Source organism: Natator depressus, chromosome 1 (genome assembly GCF_965152275.1).
Source record: "Natator depressus isolate rNatDep1 chromosome 1, rNatDep2.hap1, whole genome shotgun sequence".
Taxonomy (NCBI): Eukaryota; Metazoa; Chordata; order Testudines; family Cheloniidae; genus Natator; species Natator depressus.
In genome coordinates, this window is record NC_134234.1 from 87,368,263 (window position 1) to 87,380,610 (window position 12,348).

A 12,348-nucleotide genomic window follows, 5' to 3' on the forward strand; every position below is an offset into this window, starting at 1 on the left:
TCCAAAGAGGGTTCCTGCCTGTGAATCATAAGCAGATATAGGTGCCTCCCTCCATCCTGGACTTAAGCACCTATCTCTGTGAGGGGGCAGAATTAGTACACCTTCCTGTTGTCAGCACCTCTCACTGGCTAGGTTACGCTGGCTTTTCTGGGTTGCAATCTATGGTCCCTATCTCTCCCCATTCATTGTATAGGAGTCTAATTCAGGCTTTGTGAATCACAGTGATTTTCCATGTGCCTAAATGTTAGGTGTTGTGATGTTCAGCCTAATTTCTTTTGTGAATCCAGGCTTCTGGAGCTTGTGTATTGCAACACAAACCCCAGGTGCACATTTCAGGAGTTGTATCATGCATATATACTTGCACCCTATTCTTGAGTGACCCTATGAAAAGAAGTAATTCCAGCTAAAGAGCACTTGTCCATCACATCATACCATCAAGAACCTGAGCAACATCTGGTGTTTTCATTCTTTTCTTATTCTTGAGGTTAGCTGGTTTCTATCAAGTTGTGGCTTTTTCAGAAATTGCTCTGTTGTGTTAAAAAGCCAAGGCTGACTGTTAGCAATGATCTGGAAACAGAATGTCATGCTGTATCTTTTCAGTATGGAAATTAACTTCCCAGTATTGATTCCAGTAGGTAGCTAATGTTATAGTCAATTTCTGTTTCAGAACAAGAAGGATTTACCATCTATTACTGAGGCATGATCAAGAATATCACAAACCTAGAGCACCATTAAGGGACAAAGCCTTTGAAGCAGCACACAGCCTCCGTATCTGATCCCTCTTCTCTGCCCCTAATCCACCCTGGTGGGACCACACAGTGAGCCCTCACAGATCTGGACTCTGCAAGCAATGTGAAAACCCTGTAGAGCCTCCCCAAACTCTGCAAATTCCTGTATACTGGAACAACAAAAGGGGAAATAAAAGAGTGATGCCTCTTCAGAGAATGTTACAGTCCATCTCGTCGTCTAGAAGTCAAATGTTTCCCCGCCCGACCATGGTGTGTTTAGCATCTCTACAAGACTAGCCAGTCATGCTAGTGTGCATGACAGAGTGCATTGTGATTAATTTTCCTCATTTTACAGACCACTATTATTTTCCCCTGTGAAACATTAGTTTTCTCTGCAGCAAATGCCTCTCTCCATTAATGTACCAGAAAGTCTTCTTGCACAGATGTCTGGCCTTCCTAGTCAGCCTCATCTCTTCATTTTCTCATTCTTCCTAGGTAACAGATCTCTAGGTAGGTGTCACACAACACCTGCCGTTATGGAAGGATCAATTTTTGGCTTTTATTTCATGTAGAGGTAGGCCTCGCCAAATCCTCAGATTGCTATCATACCAAATGCTGCTGATCTTGGGGAAAGCTTGGTTTCAGGTCTGGATCTTGTGGCTTGGATGCATCCCTGTAAAAAGTATGAACTCATATTCAGTTTGGAAATCCCTTACAAAAAAGTTCAAGCAACCACATTAAAAGAGAAGAATGGATTGAAAATATTTGATCAGTCCCATATTCAATGAGCCACTTTTAATAGACTAAAAGTAATTTTATGGTTGAGTCTTTTCTGTTCAAAAGCTTGCAGAGATATCACTGTAGGTAATATATGCATGTGCCATTATTAAAGAGGCTGTCAGGACACCTGTAGTAAGAAGAAAAGGGACGAAAACATATATTTGATTTTTTATGTATGTTAAAAGATAAGAGGCAGGTTAAAATAATATCTGCAAGAGATTGATGTAAGCTGTGTTTCTTGAGAGAACAGATCTCTCTTGTTATTTAATACATTTTGAGTGCCAAACTGTCAGAAAAAAAATGACAGTGTCAGGTACCCTTGAGGTGCCTTTACAACATAACAGTTATGTACCTGCCAACTGCACCAATATGTCTGCTGAGGTACTGTTCTTGCACTCAATTATTAACTCCAGTACTGACATGAGAAAAAATGAATCCACTTTGTTTCAGACCATCAGATATGTTGCACTTTCTGGCCTCTACTGTGTGATCTCAATAAACATACATAAACTGTTTATCTTTGGCTGTCAATGAAAAGGAGGAGAACATGCCACAACAAGAGGACACTCCATCAGACCCCACCCAATTCCCCAGAAGAGATGCATTTCTGATTGCTGTGATGGAAACATTTCAGAGAACCTTCAGCCACAGGCTTTTCCTAGCTCCTTTTTATTTATGTATTTGTTTTTAATTAGGAAGTGTTGTGGATGACATGTGGCTTACTCCAATGATCCTTGGATGCTACAACAGCTACTTGGGGCCATTACAGCCCTCTCTAAATGAGAGCCCTCCTGAGGCTGCCCTAATTTATGCAGGGATTGAAAGAGCCCCCAGCAGGCCGAGGCAGGGAGGATGAACAAAGTTAGTCTAAAGCTCCCCTTCCCACAGCTGTGGTGAGTGGAGCGCTGACACAACTGAGCATCTGAGTTGCCATGACATAAATTGTACTCAACATTTTTCTGATGCTTTCAGTCTACAGTGAAAGAGCCTATTTTCCAGCATAGTTGTCCTCCACATTCTGCTAAGAAATCTTTAGCAGCTAAATAAAGTGTCATCTATGCAAGTGGCACTTTCTGTAGTCTGAAAGCATTTCCCTCAAACAGAAGCCTGAGGGCTTGATTCTCCACAACTCTGCACCATAGCGATCAGAAGGCAGCATTGTACACCCACGTTGCACTGGTGTAAATTACCATAAAGGGCAGAGAAGAATTAGGGCCAACTGGTTCTTCACTGCTTCTTTCTCCAGCTTCCCCTCACCCCTGCTCTGACTTTGAAATCTCTGATAGTCGGGAGGGTTAATGGAAAAAAGATGAGTTTGAGGGAACTAATCCACCTATTTAAACTTAATTTTTTATAGAATATTATATATCTAGGGCCTGATCCACAGTCCACAAAAGTCAATTCCATAAACTTCTTTAGATTTTTAATCAGACCCTTAACGATTTTAATTATTACAACTATCAGTACCTCTTACTACAAGATGGTTGGTGACAGAATTTATTTGTCCGTTTTCTGTAATGATTTCTTTTGAGTGAAATGATGGTAACATTATTGTAGCTGTATTCTAACCAATCACTCTGTTTCTTGCTCTCCTAGAATGCACTATGGACAAAACTTAAACTATGTTAGGTTTTAGTCATAGCCAGAGCAAACAGCGCTTATTGTCTTGCTACTGCAATTTGATTCTTGGGAGCCAACTAGTTATACTGTCATGGCAATGTGATGATATCAACAAAATGTTGTTATGGAAGTTTGATCAGATAACAGAAATGATACAGGGCCAGATCCTCACCTCGTGTAAATCTGCATAGTACCACTGAAGTCAATAGCACTATGCAAACTTAAAAGCCAATAAAATGTAGTTTTCTATCAGAGATTGTGTTCGTTCAGAAACTCATATATAAGAAGTGTGGAGAACTCACAGCTAGGCAAGAAAACTGCAGTAGGCTAAACTAAAGGAAGGGAATCTTTTTTTTTTTTTGGCTCTGAATTTATCAAGTCTACAGTTGTTAGTTTTAATCTATATATTTAGAAATCTATTAATTGATTCAGCCTTTAAATAGCTGTGCAATTGGAAATCAGAAAAAATATTCATGTGTAGTTGATTTACAAAAGATTTGTTTTAAAAGGAGGAGAAATGCAGGTCAGATTTTCCGTTTGGCACTGTGTCAGTCGTGCAGAGAAACTGAATGGCCTTATTGCACAGTGAACAAGATGCTTCTGTCCACATGACAACAGAGAGAAGCTTCGTGTTTGATTCCTGAACAGTTCTAAACTTGTGCATGCAGGTCCTGCTGCCTTCTTTTTTAAAAAAGTGATTTTTAAGAAAATGATATATATATTTTTTTTAAAAAGCTTTATTTCCATTTTTGTTTATAGTGAGCAGTTCTTTGATTTGCTTGAAAGGCACCCAAGAATTATTCCTTGTTGTGAACTGAAAAAAAAAAATACAAAACTGTACAGAATAAATAGTTAATATAAATCTAGCTAGACTTTGCTGTAAAATAAAGCTGCAGGGCTCCACACTAAGCCACTTTTACCTCTTAACAGGAGATGTGCCTTTTTGCTGTTAATGTGTGGCAAAATTTAGAGAATTGATACAAACAACAACAAAATATCCCCCTACCCCACCCCCCTTCCCATATAGGAAAGTTACTGGCCATTGCGTACTTATTTCTGTATTTCTGACAGGAATATTCAAAGCCACCACAGGAGCCAGTCATATGAAAGAAATCAAACTCACTAGGTGCACTAATGTATTTACAGCTGATTCTCAGTAGCTTTCAAAATTGCCCTGGCTTATGAGTTGCAACACCAGTGATGTACAACATTTTATAGCAGCAGAACAAGGGAAGATTGTCCAAATTTGAGTAAAACTGTCAGATAGGGAAAGCAGCAGAAAGTTTTGTTGTTGTCTCTTAAATTGTTGGTAATTATATTTATACATATATTTTCCATCCACATACTGTAAAAATGTGATAAATGAAGTCCCATGTAAAAGATACTTAAATATTTGCAGGCATTGGGTGCCTATACAATTAAATATCTTTCATTTTTTTCTTTTCTTTTTTTCTTTTTAACTGATATTTAGTATGACAAAGCTTCATTTCCTTTTGTATTTATTATAAGGATATGGTAAGTGCAGTTGTAGACAATGTTCACATATGTAGTGTATGTACTAATACCTAATCAATACATATTAACCTTTATAACTATATAATCAGGTACTTAAAAAAGTAGTCCAATTAAATTAAGAGAAAAGAAAGAAGTACAAGTAACATAAAAGGTTTATCCTAGGTCAGGTACAGAATGGGGAGTGCCATACAGGCCTTTTAACCTGGATCCCTAAAGGAATATGGTAATCTTCCTGCCACAGTTCAATCGCACAGAGATCATGTTTCACTTGGGGTAAGACATATTGCCTGCAAACTTCCCCATGGCTTCCCACAGTGATCCCTGAGTTTTTTGTTAGGATTACTGCTGTGCTTTAGTCCTGATGGATGATACATTATTATAAGGCACTTTCATTTACAATGTTCTTATTTAAAATAGAATTACAGATTTTCTGTCCCAATCCAAAGTAATGTCATTTTATGTTTGCTGTTCCAGGACTTCCAGGTAGTCAGGCTCAGCATGTAAGTTAGCTTTGAGCTCAAAATACTCATTTTTAGTCTGCTCAAGCAACACCCTTCTTGGTCTGGAGTACATTAGTGTCTCCATTAACTTTAGCTCCTCATGTGTTCCAGGATAATGTACTTCCATGTCGGGCTGGAGCTGGACAATATTTTTCCTTAGATACTCAGTGATTCCTAGCTGCTGGAGTTCTCTTTCTCTCTCAAGAATGTTTCTGTATAAAGAGCTGGCATCCTGAAAGGTCAGAAATTCAGCTGATTGGTCTGTACATTTGTACTTGACATTTGAACCTGTGAGAGGAGAATTGTTCTCTCTTTCCAGAAGACTTCTGCAGAGATGTTTGGAATCATTCACATCCTTTTCATTTCCCTCCTCCTGTTGTTCTGTCTGTTTGGGGCTGAAGGATGGACTTCGATAAACTTGAACCATGGGGCTGATCATGCGTTGCTCATAGAGAGTTGGTGCTGGACGCTCAGTTGTATGGTGTGTTGTTTTGTGACCATACATACTGTACTGGAGATGAACTGGGCTACTGTCCCTCATGTGTTCATCTGCCTGTTTCTTTTTGTGTCTTCTCCGCCGATGCAGAACAAGGACAACTATTCCTGCTGCACAAAATACAATCGTAATAAACACAATTAGGAGCCCTAGGATTAAAACAGAAAGTGGGACAGCATCTGTAAGTGATCGAAGAATAGTGTTCGCGGTATTGGTTGTTGTAGAAGAAGTTGTCACAACTATAAAGCTAGCATGGGTTGGTAGGGCTTGGCTATTTATTAGTCCTGGGCATAAGACTTCAGTATTCAGAGATTTCAATTCTTTTTTTGCTAGGTGCCCTGGGGATTTACAGAAAATGTCACCCATCACGATGTTCTTACTCAACTTTTGTATCCACTGCTGCAGCCCAACTGAATCACAAGTACAGTCCCAAGGGTTGTCCTCAAGTTCAATTTGTACAAGCAAATCCAGTTCATCCAAGACAGTGCTCACAGGCAAATGGGTAAACTGGTTTGTTTTGAGGTTTAGCCTGGCTAGTGGCACCCCTGAGAAAACATGGGGTGGTAAAGTTTGAAGAAGGTTGTTGTTTAAATATAACACCTTAAGTTTTGTCATCATGTTAAATGTCCCTGGCAAAACTTCCTTGATGGCATTGTATTCAAGATACAAATACTCAAGGTGCTGAAGACCAAGGAAGAGACTCTGACTTAACTTTGTAAGATGATTGCCATTTAGATATAGCTTCTGCAATCTTGTTAGATTCATAAATGATCCTTCTTCAAGGATTTCAATACGATTGTTTCCCAAGTGAAGCATTTCCAGGCTAGCATAGTCCATCAGATCTGATTTCAGCAATGTTTGAATAATGTTTCCAGCTAGAATAAGCTTTCTAGGATTTGGAGGAGGGGGACCTAAATCAGACAAGCTTTCGATATTTCGCTCCTGGCAGTGAATTAGAACTCCTGACAGGATATGGCTGGTGCAGTGACAGGGTACAGGACAGTATATTCCTGGAAGCTGAGTAGCTGGCTTTGTGGCATGAAGCACTAAACCTGGTTCCTTGGTAGGAGCTTTCAGGACAGGGATCACCTTCGCTGGTAGGTGACTATCACTTATAGATGTGGTTACTACCCAGGGCAAGGACCCTGAAGGATCTTCAAGTTCATTTATAGGGTGAGTGGGACAGAGCAATTCTTTTTTTAATCTTCTTAGGATGCTCCCTTTGATAACTGGAGGGCTGTTGCACACAACATCACCTATTATAGACTGGGGAGGCATGTTTTCTAGCCATATCTTCAGCTGCAGTAAGTCACAATTACAGGCCCATTTGTTGTCTTCCAGCTGAAGGTCCAGTATTCGACCAATATGCTCTAAAAAGCCTACATATGGCAGAGTCTGTAACTGGTTTCCACGAAGATCTAAGTGGGTCAATGGCACAAAGCGAAATATATTAGGAGGGAGAAACTCAATGGCATTGTCATTTAAAATAAGAACTTTAAGTCTGTTGAGTTTGCTAAAGGCACTTGCTTCAATCACGGTGATGAAATTGTTGTCTGCTTGAAGAAACTCCAGATTTTCCAGTCCCTGAAAAGTATCCTCTTTAAGTATTTCTAAAGAATTGTGATTGATATGAAGTTGCTTGAGACGACTGAGACCATTAAAAGCTCCAGGCTCAATATCTGCAATATTATTAAATCCAACATGTAGTGAGATAGCATTGAGGAGGCCAGCAAAATCATTCATATGTAACATGGTCAAGCCATTGTTCAGCAGGTTAAGATGGAAAGGCCGTGATGGTGGGACATTTATTTGTGATAACATTTTGATACCTCTTTCTTCACAGTTTATAATCAAGATATCATCCTTTTCTTCACAAGAACACAGATTCTCACAAGATCCTCTCGCTGAAGACAAAGAAGGCTGAGATTGGAGTAAATCCGAGGCAACCACAACTGCACATAACATAAAAATCCAGAGCTTCATTGTTGCCAGTAGGTCCTGTAAAATAAAAATGAATTGAGTTTATCATTTCATATTTGAAAAAAAATACTTGAAAGTACCCCAAGCTTACCTAAAAAAGTATCCTTAAAAAAAGATATTGTGTTCTATCAAACATTTTAATGATTCTTTAAGAAATGCAACACATGATTAGTTCTGACCATTAAATATAGCATGAAGGTCATAACACAGAAGCCCTTCAGTATTTTTAGGTTGCAACAGCATGCAGGGCTCATGAAAATTATGTTCTTATTTATGGAGTGCCATATACGTACATGGTGCTTTGTAGGCAAACAAAAAAGCAAAGAAAAAGACAGGTCACTGCCCCAAACTGCTTCCATCAAGGTTAATATAAAATATTATATTTTCACCTTCGATGATGGGCATGCAGTGCTGCAGTTTTTAGGAACTTGCAAGAGATAGATATTAACAGGCTACATGACTGAACAGAAGTTTCATAATAAAACAATCTCGGTTCGGTTCCAACAATCTATTGTCTATCAAATATTTATTCAGCCAGTATGTGGAGGGCTTTTTCTTTGCCTGTTTCTGCAATTTATTGTAAATTGAAATGGAACTTCTGCAATCCTAATACCTCCAAAATTGAGAACAATTAGTGATTTTTCCTTTTGTTTAAATATGTATGTGCTGTGTTTCTAGTTTAAATATAGCTGGGGGTAGATGTACATACACACCCTACCCACACATTCATATCTTTAGAGAGATTATACACACGTTTTATACATATATGTATAATATATTTGTGCATTCAATATGTAAACTAAGTTTACTAGCAATAAAAGAATAAGAGTGAAGTACAAATAGAAAGAAATAGGTAGGCAATATACAGTATATTGAATAGGACATTTTCTTCTTAATAATTAATATTAATATCATTCTAAAATGCACACAGCAAGAGATTTGTCATTAAAATTAGCAATGATGAATGACATCATCTGCAGTGTGTAATTTAAGCTATTATCTTGCAAACGATTGGTCTCAAACTTTAGGATGCATGAGAAATGCATCAGAACTGTCCAACTATTAAATCAGGAACAGAAACTGGTGAACATTATATATTTTCAATTAAGTATCTGTTTTGGCATGGTTCTCACTGAGATGAGATTAGTTTGTTACTGTTCATATGAGGGTTCTGGGTGTTTCTTTTTTCATAGCAAGGTTGTCTAATTACCAAAGAGCAAAGATACTTATTGTTGCATTAGATGAAGTCACGTCTGTTTATAATCTATTATTAAAGTAAATACTTCCACATTTCCAACAAGAAAAGGGTCCTACTCTGAAAAGATTGATTTGAAACACATTATTTCATTCAAGCATTCCCCTTCAGTGCACTATTTCTTCCAGAAGTGAACAATATTGCTTGAAGAAATCTGTGTCATAAAGGTCACTTGATCTTTTTAAGTGAGCTATTGAAACATGCTTTGCAGAGCAGAATGTCATCACACAATTAACCCGCAGAATTTCTGCTTTCTGAAGAAGTTGCAAGAATCTATGTAATTATGTTTATGAACATTCTCAGAATTTGGTCATATATTTTGGCATCCCATCGGCCATGTCTTATTCTTAGATGCATATCTTATTCTTACGGCACTACTCATTTAGGCTTCATTTAGCCTACTAATCTAGACTTCTTTTGCAACTTGATAAGAGGCCTTTCACAGGAGGCACTCAGATACTACCCTTGTGAATGCTACTAAAATGCTTATAAATCAGTAAGCACTAGTTTGTGCACATTGAGTAATACCTTACTCCACAGTTGTCCCACAGATTTCAGTGGATAAAAGTGCTTCTCATCATGAGGAAAGGTGACAGAATCTGTCACTAAACTTATTTGATTCATGTATCTTTTTCAGTAGAAACAAAACATGTTTTTTGTTGGATCATAGAGTAGTTCTTGAACATAGTCTATTCTAGTTAACTGGTTAAATGTAACTTACATCGTGTCTGAGCCTCTGATTTTCCATAAAGTATTGGGAAAGACCCAATATGCAGAAATCTTATTCCAAAGGATTCAGATTAATGCCACCATGATATTGTGTTCAAGAAAACTGTATTCATTCATTCACTAGCATTCTTTTCAGTAACCTAAGGTGAAAAATGAAGCTTCTGGTAACAATGACCCATAACAAATCTATTGTGTTGCTAAGTAGCCTTTATTTTCTGTAACTGGTTTCTGTATCAGGGCACCAGCATAGTTGTGCATTGTATTTAAACTGTAGTTTTTATGAGGGCCCAGAGCAAAATCAAGTGAAATAAATCAAAATACATTAATCTGAAATGCATGTTGCATTTTAATACATATTTAAAAAATGATTTTTTAAAAAAAATCCAAGACCTCTCATCATTTTTCAAAGATGAAAGTAAGAACATTTGTAACCAATTGGAACACATTCCTATTTTAATCATTAGCATACTTTTGCAGGGAACATTGCAAACATTCTCTCTCTCTTTCTCTCTCTCTCGTTCTCTCTCTCACACACACACACGCACACAGTAGAAAGACACTGGGAACTTCTACATATTTTGTAAGTATTGGATGAGAACTGATTGGCATGTCTTTTTAAACGTTCAGTCTGTGCACGCAGGAGCAAGTAAATCTAGCCTTAAATGAGCTCCACTCTTATTTTAAAATAGCAGATGCTTTTATGTAACAGATGATTAACATTGTGTTGAAAGAACTCACAGTAAAGATTGAATATACATTTCATTTTGAAATACTGGACTAATTATTATCCTGTTTCATTTAGTGAAGTGTTATAAGAAATTTCAGGTGGTAACTTAGTTTTCATAACTGCTTACTGTAATTGTTCTTTTCACAGTTTTTATTAAAAAAGATTTGTGACTTCCAGAGTCTTTCCTACCAGGCAAACTTGCAGTATATATAGAAGTAGTGAGTTATGAGTCCCTTAAGGCAAATTTGCAATACGCTTGAGAAGCAGTGAAATAATAAAATCTTCTTTTAAAAAAAAATAGTGTCTTTTTTATTTGATCTTACTCTTGATACAAATATGTGTAAAGTGAATAGTGAAGTACTCCAAAGCCTCGGGTTAAGAAAGGGGAATGTGCAGTATATAAAACCATTCAAGCCTTCTTGTTAATTCTGGATATAAGCACAGTTGGATGATGTATTTTAAGAGTAACGTCATACTTCAGAAAAACACTTCTTTAATCCATGCTACAGTGCATGCTACAGTTTAAAACTACTCTCTCTTTGCCAGCTGAGCGACTACATGTATTGAAAACTGTTCAGTGAAAAACGTACCCGGAACAGTGCTTGAAATATCAGTGGGTAAATCTATACAGATTTCTATCATTTAACTGTAAAGTTAACCAGAGTAATACAGAAAAATAAAATCAATTGGTGTGAAAGACCCAGAGAAAAAGTGAGGAAATTCACTTGAGATAATTAGCTAACTGGAAGCTTTCTTACCTGTACAGAAGCAACACTCCCTGACACGATCAGTAATGCACAATTTGAGTAGATGGTCAAATGCAATTCAGGTTCTCTTTATAAAAAATGTACACTTTCTTCCAAATTTTCAGTTTGCTGCAAGCTTTTGTACAGCTCCAGCTGCCTAAAGTTAAAAGTCCGTGTCAGAAAACAAAGTACAGAGCATTTCACTGGAAAAAAAAATAATAATACATAAAATCTCTCAGGCAGAGTGCACTCTACACCATCCTGAAAGCAGTTGTCCCTTTTCCTCAATTAAAATTCACAGCATACTTCCCATCTATCCTGACTTTTCTGCATATAGTTAACCATTTGCAAGCTTTTGGATGCAGTAAATAAACAAGATGTTCAGCAGAGCTTAAACTGACCCCTCTTGGTTTGTTAGATTTTTAGATCCAAGCTGCTTCTGCTTCTGTGTTCTCTCTCTTCTTTCTAGTCTTTCTTGTTACCTCAGTTTGTTATTAGTCAGATTGCCAGGGGCTGGGAGGTAGGCGTAAATAAAAAGACTTCTTGGCTTTTGGCTCAGCCTTTAAGCCCTTCCCCTTCCCCATCAGAGAGCTTTAATCTGCCAGTGTCATTTAACACAAGATACAGCTCCACCTTGGGACAGCTCAGCTCCACCTCCTCCTGCAATTTGTCTCACCTCCTCTTTTCCTGTTCTAATTGAACCTTCTGAAAATAAAATCCAGCTAAATCTTCTGTAGATCACTTAAGATCTATTAATGGCTGATTCTGCAAGACAATAAATCTCTACCACAGCTCCTGCAGCTTTTTCTGTTTGCAGACATACAGTAAATGTGAGATCTTTCTGATATGTATTTTAAATGCTGAAAATACCCCCAAACCAAATGCACAAATCCTTGTTTTCCACCCAACAGTAGCTATCATAAGATAAGGGAAAAGCTTATCTTCCTCTGGAACAAAATGCCTGTGATAATGATATGAAGGATTTATAAAAATGTAAAGCTGCACATTAGATCTTTACTCCAGTTCACACAATGTGGTAGGTTAAATAGTTCAGAGGGGTGTGTGTGCAGCAAAAAATGTTTATGGTACATTGGTGTTTATGGTCATAGAGTGATTGCAGCGAGTGCACTTTAAAAATCCCCCCTCTTCTCTAGTGGAGGGAGTTTCAGCTTGATTTTAATTGACTGTTTTCCAGATGTTAGGATAATATATTGGTATTAATGCACATGGTGTTGTATTATTTTTGGCATGAAACAACGTGTTTACAAAAAA

The 12,348-nt window shown here is 37.6% G+C and overlaps 1 protein-coding gene across 1 annotated transcript; it reads right to left on the bottom strand.

Annotated features, from left to right (window-relative positions):
• Window positions 1–4,816: 4,816 nt before the first annotated feature.
• On the bottom strand, window positions 4,817–11,655 carry SLITRK6 (SLIT and NTRK like family member 6). Its single transcript, XM_074944405.1, has 2 exons — window positions 11,089–11,655; window positions 4,817–7,637 (listed from the first exon to the last, which is right to left on the bottom strand). The coding sequence occupies exon 2, from the start codon at window positions 7,620–7,622 to the stop codon at window positions 5,100–5,102; it is 2,523 nt and encodes an 840-aa protein (XP_074800506.1). The 5' UTR covers window positions 7,623–7,637; window positions 11,089–11,655; the 3' UTR covers window positions 4,817–5,099.
• Between the last annotated feature and the right edge of the window lie 693 nt (window positions 11,656–12,348).